Genomic DNA, 19524 nt, shown 5'->3' with positions numbered 1-19524 from the left:
CTCTCTATTCTAAGGTTTGTAAAGTACACATTAAGAATGTATTGAAAAATTATAAATATTTTGCTCACTACTTTGAGGTTAATAAATTCTTGGAAAGGCAAGTTAAGGGATTAAAAAAAATCTTACAGTACAGTAACTTACAGTATTTGCTTTTAAATTTTTAACCTGTGTACACCAGGTTACATTTTCAGGTAAAATTCAAACATTTATAAGGCAGCAGTGCTTGAACTGAATTGCCCCCTTGGGGACTAATAAAGTTGCCTGAACTGAACAGTGTGGTTTAAATGAAAGTCTTATGATGGTTTCAATCTGCCTGTAATGAATACAAAGTGTCTATCAATTAGCAATCCTAACATGCAATGAGAAATACTTTGAACAGTTTGTTTATATTTGAGATTGATATTAGATAGGAACCACAGAACAGGACTTAAACTGTAATGAATAGATGTTTAGATTTAGATGCTGCTTTCACTGTAAAATTTGTCATTAACATTGCAAAAGACATTACACCAACAAATTGAGTAAAATTTGTAGAAAAATTCAGTTAAGACAGTCTTAAGACTTTTGTAATTCATGTTTCTTTGATTTTTTTTTTCAGTGAAATTGGATTCAATGTACAATGAGAAAAAAAACAGCATATAAATCTGATTGCAAAAATTAGTATAATAGCACCATGGTCATGCTAATGCAGCCGGAAAGGGCTGCTGAATTTGCCAGTTTAAGATGCTTTGTTAGCAACATTTTTAAAGTAAACTTTACAGATTCTGTAAAGTTCACTTTTTTTAAATAAACAATTATTCTGGCAACCACAGCTGCCAAGTTTTTCCTCTGTAAAAATATTTTTTTCCGTGTACAGTCTGAGATGAGCAGAGTTGCTGGAAAGAGTCTGTTTTATATTGTTTTTAGAGACTTTTAAAATGTGAAAGGTGAAAATGGTCATCTCACCCCGATTCTGCTGTGTACTTGCACACACAGGCAAACTGCTTAGTTGAATGTTTCAGTTGGAAAGAATGAGAACATATAATTGGAACAGTAGCACCAATACTAGTTATGCACCATCATGTAACACACACTACTGCAAAAATTTTGGAAAAGATATTGTTTTCCTTTGTCATTATGGATTGTGTCAATTAGTGCTCAAATTTGAATTAAAACTAGACCGCATTTCCGCAGAGAAACTGCAAAGTGTGCTTGCTGAGCTGCAGCAGAGGGCCACCAACCCTAACTGGATCAGACACGTTTTAAACAGCTGAGTTTGCAGTATGATTTGTGGCGATAGAGCAAACCATTACCATCAAGCATACTAACAGCTGGTGGCACGGTGATGTAGTGGTTAGCGGTGTTGCCTCACAGCAAGAAGGTCCGGGTTCGAGCCCCATGGCCGACGAGGGCTTTTCTGTGCAGAGTTTGCATGTTCTCCCCGTGTCCGTGTGGGTTTCTCCCCCCAGTCCAAAGACATGCAGGTTAGGTTAACTGGTGACTCTAAATTGACCGTAGGTGTGAATGTGAATGGTTGTCTATGTATCAGCCCTGTGATGACCTGGCGACTTGTCCAGGGTGTACCCAGCCTTTTGCCCGTAGTCAGCTGGGATAGACTCCAGCTTGCCTGCGACCCTGTAGAACAGGATAAAAGCACCTAGAGGTGATGAGGGATACTAACAGCTACCATTTTAAAATGTTAACATGCTAGCATATTAGCTTTAAGTTTAACATGCTAACAGTTTGCATGTTCACATTCCAAGGTTAACATGCTTACAAGCTAACGACTAACATGTTAACTTAGCATGCTGACATGTTGCAGCTAATATGCTAACAGCTAGCATGCTAAAACTTGGAAGCGAATATGCTAACAGCTAGCATGCTAAAACTTGAAAGCGAATACGCTAACAGCTAACATGCCAAGACGAGGTATGTGCAAGTATTCTTAATAAAATGGCCGTTGCATTTTGTTGTTAAAAGTCTCAAATGAGCAGATTGTTGCCAAATGCATTATCACCTATGGAGGAATGGAAAGATGACTCAGTCAAGCTTACAATAATTAAGGGCAAGACAAAGACGAATACAGATCAGACTTGATATCATCTATGTGATGCCGAGTTGGCCTGAGGTGCCATATGAAGTTTGATGGATGTGTGGTGACATGTTACTGAACAGAACTCCATTCATTTGAATAGGGCCAAAAATCAATGGAACCCTATGGGGGGGGGGGGGGGGGAGGTATGCGTGAAAATCAAGGAAAAGATGAGTGCAAGTTTCAGATGAGGGGATGGATATGTGCAGGGACTTGGCCTGAGGCATCATGTGAAGTTTGGTCACTCAGTTTAAAAAAAAAAAAAGTAACTTTTTTTTTTTCTTCCGAAACTTCATTTTCAATGGGGCCAAAAATTAATGGAAGCCCATGGAAGAAAAAACAACTAGACTGCATTTCCGCAGAGAAAATGCAAAGTGTACTTGCTGAGCTAGAGCAGAACAGCTACCATGCTATGGCTAACATGTTTATACTAGCATGCTAACAGTTACCAGGCTAAGGCAAACATGTGAGGGTGCAAGTATTCCTAATGAAGTGGCCATTTAACTTACAGCCAACATGCTAAGGCTTCTATGCTAATTACTAACACTTGCATGCAAATATTCCTAATAAAATGGCCCGAGTTGAAGTGATTTGTTGTCGAAGTCTCAGATGATCAGATCCTTGCCAAATGCATTATCATCTACGGGGGAAATGGAAGGATGACCCAGTCAAGCCTCCAAGAATTGGGGGCAATGGGGAGGAAAAAGGGATTGATGAAGGGCAAGACAAAGACGAGCGTGGGTCAGACCAGATATCATGTGTGTAATGGGTGATTTGGCCTGCAGTGCCATATGAAGTTTGGTGGATGGGTGGTGAAGTGTTACTGAGTGTCTATTCATTTGAACGGGGCCAAAAATCAATGGAAGTCTAGGAAGGTAAAAAGATCCCTTTTTACCTTCCTAGACTGAAAACCAAGGAAAAGAAAAAGTACAGGTCTCAGATGAGCAGATAGATGTGTGGGGACTTACCCTGAGGCATTATGTGACATTTCATGATGTTTGGTCAGTCAGTTTAAAAAAAAAAAAAAAAAAAAAAAATTGACCAAGAGTGGAAGTTTTTCTGCTGAAACTCCATTAATTTCAATGGGGCCAAAAATCAAATCAAATCAAATCAAATCAATGGAGGCCTATGGAGGAAAAAGGGAGGTGCAAAAAAGGGGAAAAAAAAAAAGTGCGGGTCAGAATTGAATGCATAAGTGTGTTGGGGGAATTGGCCTGAAGTATCCTATGAGGTTTGGTGTGTCTGCAGTGGAGCATGTCTGAGCAAGAGGATTCGATTCGTGAGCCTGATTCATGCTCTACAGGGAAATAAAACGACAGAAAAACAAGAACAAGAGAACAGGTGCATCAATCCAAAAGCTATATACAAGCACACTACACCAGTTCAGGCCAGCCGTTTGAGTTGGGACAATGCCGCCATCACAAAAGCTGTAAGACGGGTAGCAGCTCCAAAAAACAGGTGGACAAGAAAACGTAAACTTAAGTGTGCTTGCTGCACAAAGCAGCGCTTCGTGCAGCAAGCACACCCATAAAACTAAAGAATAACAATATTGCACATTTCGCAAAACTAATATAGAATAATTCATGGTGCAAAAAGTGAAAGCCCACATACTTTGATTCTTGAATTCTTTCAGCATTTACAAAAATAAATTTCAAGTAATATCAAATGTAACTATTCAGATATTCTTTACCTTTATTATTTTTTAAATGCAACACAAAGGCCCTGGTCATTTTAACACAAAACTACATCTTATAATACACTATAATAAAGGCAGCCTATGAGTACAGGAAAATATTTAGACAAAAACCATACACTCAATTTTCTGAGAACTTAATTTTCTACCCAAGTTCCACTGTCCTGCTGCAGAAACCCTCGGATCGAATGCCAACGTTTTCGAGACACTCTTGATAGCCAACTTGTGGACCTCACCCCTTCACAGTTCTACAAAACATGGCTTTAATAACAGATGCATCAGTACTCAATTTATTAACTTCAGCAGTGGCCATGACCATCGTTGTGTGTGTGTTCACTCTAACAACAATCTCCGAGTCCTTCGGCTGCTGGTCCTCCTATTCCCCTCCTTCAGAAAAGACAAAGGCTTCCTTTTCCCTGTAGGAGTGCAGAACAGCAAGTGGTCTAGCCTTTGTGGATTCACCTGACCTGCCTGCTGCAGCTGCTTAACCAGATGCTCAACTTGCACTCTCCATGGCCCATTTTCACTCCTCTCTCTCAGCACATCAACCTGAAATAGAACGAGAGCTAAAAGTGGTGTTTATTACACCAGTTATAGCATCAACAATTAAATTTGTCTCACCACTTCCTGGCAGAAGTGTGGCTTCTTTACAAACACTAAACTATCTGAAAACAGGGCTGTTGTGAGGACAGAGACTGCATCTTCCACTGATCCTGCCCAAGCTAACAGAAGTACCTGCAAGCAGTTGACAAAAATGTATAAGAATAGGTTGCACTGGTCTTAACCATCACAGACAAAACATGCAAACATACATACACTCAGGTTTTGGCAAAGTCTGCTGTCCGTGTTCAAGATCCGAGAGTAGATACTCCGTGCTTGGTCAAGGTCATCCTGAAAGATGCATAAATAAGGTTTTACCTTCCATGGAAAGGTGGGAACATATCTGTAGAAGAGGTTCGATGTTATTGCAATACTTGATTTCATGTGACATCTTTTGATTGGTATACTTTTACCAATTTCTTCTGCTATTCACAGGATGCTTCATTTTGTAGTTTCTTTTTTGTACAGGGTCCAAAGACAGATTGTATGCTACTATATAAAACTGCTTTTTGAACTGGGGTGTACTTTAATTGCTCAATTACTCTTATGCCCTTGCTTATTTGAGTCAGGCCCTTCAATTACATAATTTGGGCTACACCCTGCATTTCTGAATTTGGGCTTTTCTGCACGCGCAAAGTGCCGTTTTCCCAGTGCTCTGTGTTTAAACTTGCTGCTGCTTTTTTAGCTACAAAGTTATGAATAAAGAAAAATCTATGAATGTTATTTTTACCTTTACTGCAAAATGTCTACAGCATTAATCCCTCTTGATGTACATGACAAAAATAATTAGAATACAGTTCGTTAGTATTTAAAGTGTGTGTTCGGGCCTGAGGAGAACCTAGAGGAAAGGAGCCTGTGCATGAAAAAAAGTTGTGCACTGTTGCCATCAAAGAGACATACCTATAGCAGACCTGTGACACAAAAGGTTTTTCAGTCACATCACAAAATTTGGCAGTGCAATTCACAATATGTAGTCAGGTAAAAGATCTTAGTTTAAATGAAAGGCCAGTGTCTAAGACCATCAACAAGAGGACCAAGCTCCAAGTCACTGATTCCACCCACACTTACAGCATGCATCTTAAATACACACAGTTGTGTCCTGAATAGCTGTCTTTTATTCAGTCTTTTGCCTGATTTGAATCATATGACACTAGGTATCAGATATTGCAGTTGAGGTCAGATAATGTGGGATATAGGGCCATTTTTAGGTTTTTAAATGATACAGGAATTATTAGAATTTATCACACTAGGGCAGTAAACGTTCTAGTTCACACTCCAGTCCAGAAGGTGGGGGTAATGCACCTAAAAGCTGTTTGTCAACCGCCATAAAACAATATAAAAGAAAGAAGCTTTACCTAATGTGGAAATCCTGCTCTGGTCATTGGTACGCGAGTCTCACTCCTCCACGAAATCATGGCGTGCCGATCACTGTTGATTGAGAACTCGTGCTCTGCGCGAGGCTTACGGCTAGTTCGACGAACCCAGAACATGGGAATAGTGTGGATTTTGCGTCAATTACGAGAAATACATGCTAATTCTGGGGCGGCACGGTGGTGTAGTGGTTAGCGCTGTCTCCTCACAGCAAGAAGGTCCGGGTTCGAGCCCTGTGGCCGGCAAGGGCCTTTCTGTGCAGAGTTTGCATGTTCTCCCCGTGTTCGCGTGGGTTTCCTCCGGGTGCTCCGGTTTCCCCCACAGTCCAAAGACATGCAGGTTAGGTTAACTGGTGACTCTAAATTGACCGTAGGTGTGAATGTGAATAGTTATCCATGTCTATGTGTCAGCCCTGTGATGACCTGGCGACTTGTCCAGGGTGTACCCTGCCTTTCGCCCGTAGTCAGCTGGGATAGGCTCCAGCTTGCCTGCGACCCTGTAGAACAGGATAAAGCGGCTAGAGATAATGATGAGATATGCCAATTCTCGCTACTTTGTGTTTTTAAAGAAGAAAGTCAAGACATTGGGTTTTATGCAGCCACGTTTATTTAATCAAAAATTTTTTTTTTTTTACACTTTTGGTAGCACATTTTGGGCACTTGACCTTAATTTGGGTGCCTACGATGTTATCCATCGCCAGTTTCATGTAATTGAAAGGCCTGAGTGTAATGTAAGCTCTGCAAAAAAGATATGGGCATAATAGTATATTATAATTGATTAAGATCACAAGACTTACCTGCTTGATGGCAAAGGCAACCGCAATACAATAAGCATGTCTAGGAATGAAGCAGAGTTTGGCCTGACCTTCCTCCAGCAGGGTCAAGCAGATCTGGTATGACTTAGGAGTGTTCTATACATTACAACATACATGATTAATTTCCACACATTTTAAAATGCATGCCACAATGAGCTACATTTTTATGTACGTTTCAATTAAAATCTATTATAAAATGTAAATAATATCTGAAAATATACAGTTGATATAAGGCGGTAAATCATATCAGAACATTTTCCACACTCAATGTGAAATTACAATGCATAAACTAAGTGAAAATCAGAAAAACTGGAAAAAAAAACCTGGTTGCATACACTGTTCCAAATTATTATGCAACAAGTGTTTAAGAGTGGTAAGGTAAGATATTTTTTGTTTGTCAGTTAAACTCATGAATGGTAATGTGCATCAGGGCTCTGTACAATCACTGAAACCAACTGAAGACACCTGTGCTAATTAGTTTGGCAGGTGAGTCCAATTAAAGGGGAAACTACTAAAGGTTGTCCCACATTATTAAGCAGGCTACCATTTTCAACCAAAATGGGCAAGAAAAAGGACCTGTCGGCTGCTGAAAAGCAACAAATAGTTGAATGTTTGTGTCAAGGCATGGCAACAATCAAAATTGCCAAGAGACTTCATCGCGATCATCGCACTATCAAGAAGTATGTAGCTGATTCAGAGCACACACGTGTGCGTGCTGATAATGGAAAATCCAGGACTCTTTCCTACAGGCAAATATGTTGGATCAAAAGAGCAGCTGTAAAAATGCCGTCATAGCAGCAGACAAGTTTTTGAAGCTGCTGGTGCCTCCAACGTGCCCTGAACAACAAGATGCAGGGTCCTCCAGGGGTTTGTAGCGGTGCGTAAGCCATCGTTTCGACCTCCCCTATCCAATGGACACAAGCAGAAACCGCTCCAGTGGGCCAGGCAATACATGAAGACTGACTTCAAAACTGTTCTGTTCACCGATGAATGTCGTGCAACCCTCGATGGTCCAGATGGATGGAGTGGTGGATGGTTGGTTGGTTGACGGCCACCCCATGCAAACAAGGCTACGGTGCCAACAAGGAGGTGGTGGAGTGATGTTTTGGGCTGGAATCATGGGGAGAGAGATTGTCGGCCCTTTTAGGATCCCTGACGGTGTGAAGATGACATCCATAACGTATGTGGAGTTCCTCAAAGAACACTTCCTGCCATGGTTCAAAAGGAAGAATCGTGCTTTTCGAAACAAGATAATTTTCATGCATGACAATGCACCATGTCATGCTGCAAAGAATACATCTGCATCTCTGGCTGCAATGGGCATCAAAGGAGACAAACTTATGGTGTGGCCCCCATCCTCCCCTGACCTCAACCCTATTGAGAACCTTTAGAGCATCATCAAGAGAAGTGTTTATGATGGTGGGAGGCAGTTCACATCTCAACAGCAGCTCTGGGAGGCTATTCTGTCCTCATGCAAGGCAGTTCCAGCAGATACTATCCAAAAACTGACAAATTCAATGGATGGAAGACTTGAGAAGGTCCTTTTCAACAAGGGGTCCCATGTTCAGATGTGACTTCACTTGTGATAATGTTTTGATTTAAATAGTGTTTGATTTCAGTTAGTCATGACCTGCTAATGTTTCTAATTTCACACATGACCATTTTTTGTTCTTTATGACAATAAATAAAATGTTTGGAAACTCAATTGTGCATAATAATTTGGAACATGCATTTTGGGTGCATTTGTGTTTTTTTTTTCAATTTATGAATTGTCAGGTTAGACATCGTGGTTCCATCTGACTCTGAAGCCATGGTCTGCAAAGACCTTAGAAAGCATGGATAGGATCTCACTTATGCCGCTTTTCCACTACAAACGCGGCTGAGTCGGGCTGAGCCGTGCCGTGTCGAGCTGAGCGGGGCTGTTGGAGTTGCATTTCGACTACAACCGCGCTGAACCGTGCTGGCTGGAAATGGGTGGACACATTGGGTGGAGTTAGCGAAAGTGGGTGGACGTCAGGTGATGTCGTTAAGCAGCGCAAACAGTGACATCAGTGAGCTTTTAAGCGGTAGTCTCACAACCCGGATAGTAAACAAACATGGAGGACATGGAGTCGTTAGTGTTGCTGGTCTTGGTGCTGTGGCTTGTTGTCACCGACAACGCGGACAGATACTGGCAAGAGCGTATAGATGAGGCAAGGCGCATAAGGCTTCAGAAATTCTCGTAATTCTTCTCCTTCCGGGTTTGCGGTGTTTACAGATCCCAGCACGCTTGCGGGGCGTGTGTGGGCATGTGAGGACACTCCTCCTCACCAATCAGTGCACAGGGGAGTGTCTGCTCACGCCCCCAGCCTCACTCGGCTCGCTTTGGCTCGCTTCAGCCCCACTCCAAAACCGTGCGAGTTTTAGGGGCTAAGCAGGGCTGAAGCGAGCTGAGTCGTGCTGGTTTTTGGTAGTCGAAACGCGAGCCATGTCGGGCTGAAGTGAGCTGAAGTGAGCTGAGAAAGGGTAGTGGAAAAGGGCCATTATTGAAAGGTATTGACCAAAAGAGGGGTCTCTTCTCTTCTAAAAATCTGGAGGGTGCTCTGATCCTGTGCACAGGATATGCCCTCACAATTTGATGGATCTAGAGTGTTTTTGCAAGGAAATGTGGGGAAAATACTGCCCAATCAAGATGTACGATGACAAGAGACACACAAAAAGGCTGAGTGGTGTAATAAAATCAAAAGGCGATTCAAAAAGTATTAGCTTAGTTGCATGCACAATTATGCAATTAGGTTATTATTTTTAATTTCGTTTTTCCACTTTATTTGTACTTTGAAATTTCACACTGAAGACGGGGGGGGGGGGGGGGGGGGGGAGACACATGATTTATTATTGCCATTTTTCTACAAAAACCCTGCCTTTTTTTTTAGAAAAATTTAAATATTCCTTCAACATCACCAAAATCTGCAAAAGACGAAAGCCAAAATTTTCATACTAGCTTGTAGCAGGTAGCACATGCCAGTGTAAATGTGTCCTTGTTGAAAGCAACATCTTGAGCTTTCATCTCCCACATCAGCTCCAACGCACCTGCATGAAAAACATTTACATTTATACTTGCTGTACACATTTTGTATGTGATTTGATATAAAAACTCAGCTCTTACCTTCAAAGTGCCCTTGACTGAACAGCAGATCCATGCCCAGATTAAAGGATGTACAGTCTGAAAAGAATCCTTTTAGCCTCTTAAAGAAAAGGATAATGAAAGAAATTTAACATACAAATAAGTCACACAAATAAAATACAATTGAAACTAATAACTTTAAAAAAAAAAAAAAAAAAAAAAAGTGGATTTTCACAACAGTGTGCATTACACCTGATATAAATTTGCCATGCCGCCGCAGAGATGAATTAAAGAATCAATAGAAAAATATGAACACAGCTGGCATGAGATCTCTTAAGTTTAATAATTTAAAAAAAAAAAAAAAAAAAGCAGCTTCTTTCAAACTAGAATCCGAGTATCAGTATAACTTTGTATATAGTACCTTATCAGTTAGTGTCGTGAGTGCTAAATCTGCCAGGCCCAGCTCATAACACAGCCTCATAAACACAGGTCCAAACCTGAACTCTCCAAATGCCATATTACAATTTTCTTCATGGTACCTGCATAGAGAAATTAAAATAAAACTGCCATTTGTATGTCCTGATATGAAATGCTAATCAAGAAGAATCAACCAGAGAGAGTTTCATGCTGAATTATCCTTCAACATATAAGCAATACAAAAGACAAGTTAATAATGATCCGGTAGTTTGAATCCAACAGCACAGTGGTGTAGTGGTTAGCACTGTTGTCTCACAGCAAGAAGGTTCTGGGATGTAGCGCCCTCAGCATCTCCACTTTATTAACCCTCTTGTATCATGCTCATGATCCTTAGTAGAGGTTTTTTTTTTTTTTAAATGACTAATATATCTCTTCAAATTTTATAGGTCAGTAATGGGATTCAAACTATCCATCAGTTATTCATAACCTCTTATCCTGCACAGGGTCGTGGGTAAGCTGGAGCCTATCCCAGATGACTATGGGAGAGAGGCAGGGTGCACCTTGGAAAAGCTGCCAGGTCATCGCAGGGCTGACACACACCCCCATGGTCAATTTGGAGCCACCAATTAACCTAACCATGCCTTTGGACTGTGGGGCAAACCAGAGCACCTGGAGGAAACTCACATGGAGAGCATGCAAACTCTGGCCACTATATAGGAGATGAAAGTGGAGCAACGAGGGGGGAAAACAAAAAACAAAACAAACAAACAAAAAAACCCCCCCTGAACTTTTGAAAGTCAAACTAAGATATTTGGGGGGGGGGCAAAATCCCCCGAAAATATTTTAATAACATGCAAAACCCTGCATTCTAGTGCATTTTAGTACTTCTTTTCACTAAAACAAAAGTTATAACTTAAGCCTTTTTCTTTCACGTACATTAAAAATGATTAACATGTCAAAATATCAAATTTAATTCCCCTAGTTAATGAGTAATTTTCAGGAGTGCATTTAGAAAATGCGGTGATTTTCCTGGCTACACAGTTACTTACTTTTTTTTTTTTTGGGGGGGGGGGGGGGGGGGGGAAACAGTTGAAGGTAAACTCAGCAAAATCCCAAAACAGTACCGTTAAAAAGTAAAGGTCTGTTAGAGTTTCTAAAGCTTTCAGGTTTCAATGTTGGGGACATTGATAAACAAGGCTCAATCTTTCAGTAGAGTTGTGCGTTTGCATAAGCTAAAGTGAACTAAAAATTCCCAATTCATATTTATGCGAGTTGAAGCCAATTGTTTACATTACTTCATATGGACCACTTGCATGTGACATCACAGCCGATCCAGATTGTAAACAGACACAATCTTATCGGTCAAATGCCATATTTCCGCCTTCTACTTCACCTTTTCTTCTGGAAAACCCTACTATATACAATTCTACTACGTCAACTCCACTGAAAATCAATAAAACATAAGACGAGTGGAATCCTGTGTCCCGAGTCCTTCCCTTTCAAGTGTGGGAAACCCATGATGCTCACATACACTTGACAGTAGGCTGCCACGGGACCCTGACAGGTGTGCAAAATGGATTGCTGCGGCTACAAGCTCTCCCTACCTGTGCACGTTTATGTTTTTTGTGTGTATTTTTGCGTGTTGTTCGTCTGTACCGGACTCCAATATCCACTACAACCGTATGGACTTACTGGACATTGGTTTCCAGCAGAAAATGACGGTTTGTAGTGATTTCCATCACATGCACAACATTCCGGATGAGATAGCGAGACCAGCGGGGTCTCCGTGAATTATCGGATCTGGCAGGTGAAGAAGGCGGCGTCGGGAGAGGAAGCAAAAGCGAGGCTGCAGAGCCAGCCTGTTGACTAAGCTCAGAAAACAGCCACACAAACCTTCACTGCCAAGCCTCTACCTCTCCAACGCCAGATCCATGGTAAACAAGACGGACGATTTGGAATTACAGCTGGAATTACCTTATTCTATTATCGGCTGGTCAGTGCTATACTAGATACTACTGATATATCTAGTATCAGTACTCAATACTTAAGTGACTTACCCGTCCAATGAGGATTGTTATTTTCTTGTTTACAAGATGCCACATCGGAGGGGGGCTGACAAATCCTGAGTTTCTGTAAAGATAACTGTTCAGAGATTTATAAGCACGCAGTGCTTCACCACTGAACAGCGAGGGAAAGTTAATGAGGTAATTATACACATCTGGGTATTCCACCTCTGGCAGTTCAATATCCACTGACACGGTCGTGAAAACTACGTCCGGTAATCGATAAGGGTCACTAATCTGTAGATCGTTTTAGACATACATCTAGTTATCTGTTCATTAGAAAAATGAGCCATGTAGTCCGTCGGTTGAAATTGATCCATTTTGTACACGAGTGCAGCAGTATTCAGCTGTGTTGTTGGCCGACAAGATGGCGGCTGTTTACATTCTGGTCACGTGACTGCAAGGTCAATACCAGCTGACTTCCGGCAAGAGACGGGATACACCCTCAGCAGGTCATTATACATTTATCAAAAACAGACCAGAATATTGAAGCCTGCAAAATTATTTATAAGGAAAAAAAATAAATTATAATATATATATATATATATATATATATATATATATATATATATATATATATATATATATATTATATTTATTTATTTATTTATTTATTTATATCTCAACCTGTGAATGTACAAGTATTCACACCCATTGCTGTGAAACCCCTCAGGTCATTTCTGGTGCAAACAGCCATCACAATCATGTGACTTTTATATAAATTAAAATTGTGTACACCTTTGTGCAAGTACAATGACAAACATACACCCATTGGGGAGCTCCTCCGAGAACCTTCAAGGTTTTTTTTTTTTTCCTGCATGCCAGTACACTGGCATGCAGGAAAAACATTACACTCCCATTAAGAACCCTGCAGGGACACAAGCCAGCTTGCTAGTATGACATTCGCAGGAAATGCTAGCAAAGATTTTTATATTTCACTTAGTCAAAATTGTGCTACGTTTCCTCCATTGCATATACCCTCAATAAAAGCCTGGAATTCTGTCAGTCCATTTATCCATTTTTTAATGCTTTTTAAAATGTTTAGAGCCATTTACATGGCTTAGGTTTTACAAGGATTTTTATACAACATGGCAGTTGCTGGTGCTGCATTGGCTTGTGTTTGACCAGTCAAATGTACACTTACATCATTCATGGTTCTTCTTGTGTTGGGAGAGTACCTGGGTTCAAACTTAAATTGTTTTTAATGGATGGGGAAAAATCAGTACCAAATCACTGCATACATAACATCTATGCTTAAAGGGAACATGTGGAAAAACCTCACTTTCAGTGCTTGTGCACATACGTCTGGGTATCTGGAATGACTACCAACCCACAAACACTGAAATGATAACCCACTCGGTTTCTTTTGTGCTTATCTATTGCAGAAAACGTGCTTCAACAAGGTGTTCAGAGTTGGCTCCCAAACCAGAAAAAAAATTGGGAAGGTATGTTGAAATTGAAAGACTTGTAAATAATCTTTGACCTGTATAGAGATCTTGCAGTCACGTGACCGGAAAGTACACAACCGCCATCTTGTCGGTCAAAAACACCGCTGAATACTGCTGCACTCATACAGAATGGATCAATTTCAACCGACGGACTACACGGCTCATTTTTCTAATGAACAGATAACTAGATACATATCTAAAATAAACGATCTACAGATTTGTGACCCTTATGGCTTACCGGACGGAGTTTTCACGACCGGATTTTGAACTGTCAGCGGAATACCCAGACTTGTATAATTACCTCATTAACTTTCCCTCGCTGTTCAGTGGTGAAGCACTGCGTGCCTATAAATCTCTGGACAGTTATCTCTACAGAAATTCAGGATTTGTCAGCGACTCAGATGTGGCATCTTGTAAACAAGAATCCTCATTGGACAGGCAAGTCACTTAAGTATTATTGAGTATAGCACTGACCAGCCGATTATAGAATAGAATAAGGTAATTCCAGCTGTCATTCCAAATCGTCCGTCTTGTTTACATGGACCTGGCGTTGGAGAGGTAGAGGCTTGGCAGTGGAGATTTGAGTAGCTGTTTTCTGAGCTTAGTCAACAGGCCGGCTCGGCAGCCTCGCTTTTGCTTCCGCTCCCGGCACCGCCTCCTTCGCTTTGCTTCCGATAACAATCCACGGAGACCCCGCTGGTCTCGCTATCTCGTCCGGAATGTTTTTTTTTTTCCTTCTCGTCCGGAATGTTGTGCATGCGATGGAAATTGCTACAAACAGTCATTTTCTGCTGGAAACCAATGTCCAGTAAGTCCATACGGTTGTAGTGGATATTGAAGTCCGGTACAGACGAACACGCAAAAATACACACAAAAAACGTGCACAGGTAGGGAGAGCTTGTAGCCGCAGCCGTTGTAGTAGAATTGTATATAGTAGGGTTTTCCAGAAGAAAAGGTAGAAGTAGAACCATAAGTAGAAGTAGAAGGCGGAATATGGCGTTTGACCGACAAGATGGCGTCTGTCACAATCTGGATCGGCTGTGACGTCACATGCAAGTGCTCCATTGCACTCAAAACAGCACATTATTCGATGTTTAACCTTGTGAATTTTTCAACCCCCCCAGTTTTTATTCTTGCAACACGTTTTTAAAAAAGCTGAGATGGTAAAGCATTTACCATTTTATGTTTCCTTTCCTTCTCACAACAGTTAGGTGTTTAGAAACTGAAGACATGAAGTGATGAAGCGTTTCAGGTGTCATTTTGCCCCATTCTTCCTGCAAACAGAACTTAGTGTGCGCAAGAGTACAGGGTCATTGAGTTCTCCACACATTCTCTGTTGGGGACAGGCAACCTCTTCTTCCATAGCCATGCCTTTGTAATGTGTGCAGAAGGTGGCTTTGCATTGTCTTGTTGAAATATCCCTGGAAAAGACATCTTGAAGGCAGCATACGTTGCTTCAAAATCTCAAGGTACTTTTCTTTATTAATGCTGCCGTTAGAGACATACCAAGGCCACTTACACGACCCTATACCATGACAGACCCTGGATTTTGGACTTGTTGCTGGTAACAGTCTCAAGACAGTCCTGTTCATCTTTGGTTCAGAGTACATGGTAGGGGTGTGCAAAAATATCGATACGGCGATATATCGCGATACTTTGTCTTCCGATTCAATATCGATACTCAAAATTTGAATATCGATATTTTTTCAAATAATAAATCATGTTTCAGACAGGTTGTAAATCCAGTACGACTTCTGCACCTCCGCTCCGCGAGGTGTCGCTGTGCCGCTCCCTCACTGCAAGGCACTCTTCACCTTCTCTTTTTTCCCCCGGCGGTTGCAGTGAGGAAAAAAAACAAGCAAGCATGGCTGTTAACGTAAACCTAGAGACGCCGCCGAACTTTAAGGCAGATGTTTGGAGGCACTTTGGATTCCAAAGGAAAGGAGAAAAAAAAAAAGTGAGCCGGACAAAGAGTATGCACTCTGCAAAACCTGTTTCGCTCCAATTAGATATTCAGGTAACACAACAAACTTGAACTAACTTAGCACGACATCACCCCGACATATTAGCTCAGCTGGAGCCGCTGAAACCCGACCCGAAGCAAACTACACTGGACAGCGCCAAAGTCCTCCCATCTACTTCAGTTATGTGACTTACTGTAACTGTGAACTTAAATTTTGTCATTTAAGGCCAAAGGCAAGAAGCTGCACTTTATCTTGCATTTTCAATTTTAGTGTGTGAGAGACACTGCATTTTATTTTGAGTATTTACTCAAAGTTCAGAAGAAACATGATTCACGGAGGTTTCAGTTCAGTTTCAGTGTGTGGACACTGACCCACACTGCACTTTGTTTCATAATTGTGCTCAGGGAGACTAAGATGCCCACTGCACTTTTCAATGTGTTTCAGACAGTGTGTTGTTCCTGCAAAATAAGCACAAGTTAAATGTTCTCAGGTATATGTTCTCAAGTTTACAAAGAACAAATTGATATTAGTGTTAGCACTGAAATGTATGTGCAGTCTGCAGTGCAAGTTTTAAGTTTTCATAAAACAATTTGATTCTGCTTGTTAAGCAGCACTGATGTGTCCATGCTTACACAAAAGTTGATAATACTAGCACAGAAATGGGAATTTTCTGTATGTTGTAGTGAAGCAACTCTTGGTTTTGCCAGCAGTGGAATATAGGGTGTTCACACGGCACATATTTGCATCGATGCTGCACCGATGTATTTTGTTGCGATATATCTTACACCGGTGTAAATTTTGCGCAGCGTTCACACGTCACAACCCTGCTTACTAGAGAGAAGCGTGTTAGCACCGGTGCAGCCCCACTTGCGGTCACACGGCAGTTTCTGCGACCGTGCAATAGTAGCAAAAACTTTATTACTATCATTTCCTTTGATAGTAATAAAGTTTTGATATCATTTCCTTTTATTACTATCATTTCCTATCATTATTACTATCATTTCCGATAGTAATAATGCGGAAATGAAATATGCGCATGCGTGAAAATGTACTTCCTTTTCCCGGTTGTCATGGCGTCACCAAGCGCCGGGAAAACAACGTGGATGAAGACACCAGTGTTGCCAGATATTGCTGACGTTTTCCATCCCAAAATATGTTCAAATCCGCCAAAATGCACTTAAAATCCCAATCTGGCAACACTGGAAGACACGCAGTTCTATTGTTGATATTCGCCATTTTGGAAGCGCAAAATAGACTACCAGGATGTAAATTCTGCAATGCCCGTATGTAATCAACTCTCCTCACGCGTAGCGAGTCTACCCCTGTAGCGTTCAGACGTCCCATTTTATATCGGTGCTGCCCCGCAAACTAGCATTTACTCCGAAGTAAATTTCTTAAACCACCTCCCGAGCAGGGTTAGATTTGCACCGGTTTAAGCAGCTTTCAGGGGCTACACCGGTATAACTTGTACCGTGTGAACGCTCTACCGGGGCAGCCCCGGTGCTACACCGGAGTAAAAGTTGCCGTGTGAACACCCCTATAGAGACAAATACATGTCTGGTAAGAGTGTGTAGTTATGTATGTGAAATGTGATTTTACAGTGATTTTACACTGAAGAAAATCACTTCAGTGACCGATATCGTGATGTGGTTGAAATTTCTTGCAATATATCGATTATCGCAGAATCGCTGTACCATGATATTATCGTTATCGTGGGCAAAATATCGCCATAGTATCGTATCGTGAGGTATCTGGTGATACCCAGCCCTAGTACATGGTGTCCATTTCTTAAAAAATAAAATCCAAAAAGAGAGACATGGAATACTGAGTCATCTGACCACAATACACGTTTCCACTTTCCATCCCAGATGCTTCTGGACAGAGTTAACATTAGGCTTCTGTTTTACACAGTAAAGTTTCAACTGACATTTGTGGATGTAACTCTGCATTGTCATGCTTGACAAAGGTTTGTCAAAGTAATCCTGAGCCCATGTGGTTATATCAGCTATAGATGAATGGCAGTTCTTGATACAGTGCCATCTGAGGGATTGGAGATCATAGGGCAGGCCTATTCAACTAGCGGCCCGCGGGCCAGATGCGGCCCGATGAAAATTTTGTGCGGCCCGCCATGAGAACGGACTCCTCGTGATCTTGCTGAATCATACTTGCTGTGATTGTCGAGCATAGGCCTATGATTTGCAAGTAGCGCAACGCTGCCCCCAATGGTCATACTAATTCTTGAGTTTTCACACAAGCACAACACATGAAACTGCTCAACCTGACCTTTCCTGATTGAATATTTGCGAGAAAATTAGTGTTGAATTAAAATAAAAATAAATGCCACTGATAGGTCTGCAGCTCCGTGTCATACGTCTCTGTGTAACAATTTCAAGTCGCCAAGATTCGAAAGCAGAGCGTGCCGTTAATAGTAAACAATCTCATTCCCACAAGTGGGTTGAAGATTGCTCTGTCTAAAGCCAAACGTCGAATTGACGACGAGAATCGTCAGTTTAAAGTAGAATGGACTGACAAATATTTATTCATTTTACCCTCTTCAACAAGTAGGAGACCCACATGTTTATTGTGCAATGAATCCATCGCTGTAATGAAGGAATATAATGTCAAGAGGCACTTCTCTTCAAACCACAGCTCCTTTTCCACTAACTTTCCCGAGGGCTCGGGGGAACGGAGGAAAAAGGTACAAGGACTGGTCGGATCATTTAAAAACAGTCAAGTGGCTCTTGGTCACTTTTATACAGCTCAAGAGAGGGCTATGTCAGCATCACTGCGAGTGGCCTGGACGCTAACTCGTAAAAAACGACCCTTCACAGAGGCAGAGACAGTGAGGGAATGCATGCTAGCGGTCATAGATGAGGTGCTAACTGACGAAAAAATGAAAGAAACTGTAATTTCGGCTGTCAAGAAAGTGCCTCTATCAGACACGACTACCCTACGTAGAGTGGAGTTGCTTGCTGAGAACGTCAACAGAAAACTTTTTTTTGTCAGAAGGAAGAATGTTTTGGATGGATAGTGTTATGTGTGTTATGGACAAGTGTGTTATGTCAGCATAAAATCAAATTGAAATAGCTAAATCAAAAACTATTTAAAAAAAAAAGAAGAAGATGTTAGAAGATGGTGTGTTTTTTGTTTACAAATTTGAGTAATTGCTTTTGCACTGGATAAAATTTTGCTTTGACATTAAATGCAGTTGGATGCAATTATTTTGCGGTGTCTTTTTGTATGCGGCCCCCGAAAACTCAGTGATATTTCCAATCGGCCCTCTTGGTACTAAAGTTGAATAGCCCTGTCATAGGGGTTCTGCTTTGGCTTGCACCCTTGTCCTTTACACACAAATTCCTCCAGATTCCTTGAATTGTTTAATGATGTTATGCACTCTACAGCGTGAAATATCCAAATATCTGATCTTTCTTTGAGGAACATTGTTTTTAAACACTTCAATAATTTTCTTATGCATTTGTTGATAAACTGGAGATCTTTGGTGCATCTTCGCCCCTCAAAAACCTCGGTCTTTCCAGCATAATTATGATGCACCAAATCATGATTAAATCAAGTTTATTTGCATAGTGCTTTTAACAACCGACATGGTTACAAAGTAGCTTTACAATAAATTAGACTTGAAAAGTTAGTGTAGTTTTGAAATTTTCAGTAGTTAAGTCAGGTCTTTCAATTTGGTTTTTCCATTTCAGGTCTAGTTTAAGTGCACAAGTCCTTTTTTTCATTTTTATTTTTGGAGGAATTAAGAACCAGTTTTAGTTGAGTTTGTTTGTGGTAAGAGATATTCACATTGTGAGGAAAGCCTTTATTTGAAGAAGCCAAAAAAGGTAGGATGAAAGAATGCATGCCATTAAATAGAGTCTACAAAACCTACATGCTTCACATTCATCATCTATCCAGCTCACTAGCTCCATTTGTCAAACACAATTAAGCAAAAGTTCAAATAAGCTTCAGGTCACCTGCTC

The 19524-nt window shown here is 41.0% G+C and overlaps 1 protein-coding gene across 1 annotated transcript in view; it reads right to left on the bottom strand.

Moving 5' to 3' along the window:
- Positions 1 to 3739: 3739 nt before the first annotated feature.
- ptcd2 (pentatricopeptide repeat domain 2) overlaps positions 3740 to 19524 on the bottom strand; it is a 35093-nt gene continuing 19308 nt past the window's right edge. Inside the window, exons 4-10 of the mRNA XM_060913296.1 lie at positions 10074 to 10191; positions 9695 to 9773; positions 9527 to 9618; positions 6532 to 6645; positions 4581 to 4655; positions 4386 to 4499; positions 3740 to 4313 (exon numbers count right to left, since the gene is read on the bottom strand). Coding sequence (XP_060769279.1) covers positions 4098 to 4313; positions 4386 to 4499; positions 4581 to 4655; positions 6532 to 6645; positions 9527 to 9618; positions 9695 to 9773; positions 10074 to 10191 — 808 coding nt within the window. The 3' untranslated portion in view covers positions 3740 to 4097. The remainder of the gene's footprint in view (positions 4314 to 4385; positions 4500 to 4580; positions 4656 to 6531; positions 6646 to 9526; positions 9619 to 9694; positions 9774 to 10073; positions 10192 to 19524) is intronic.

The sequence above is a fragment of the Neoarius graeffei genome, chromosome 28 (assembly GCF_027579695.1).
Source record: "Neoarius graeffei isolate fNeoGra1 chromosome 28, fNeoGra1.pri, whole genome shotgun sequence".
NCBI lineage: Eukaryota > Metazoa > Chordata > Actinopteri > Siluriformes > Ariidae > Neoarius > Neoarius graeffei.
This window is presented reverse-complemented; position numbering and strand designations above follow the sequence as displayed.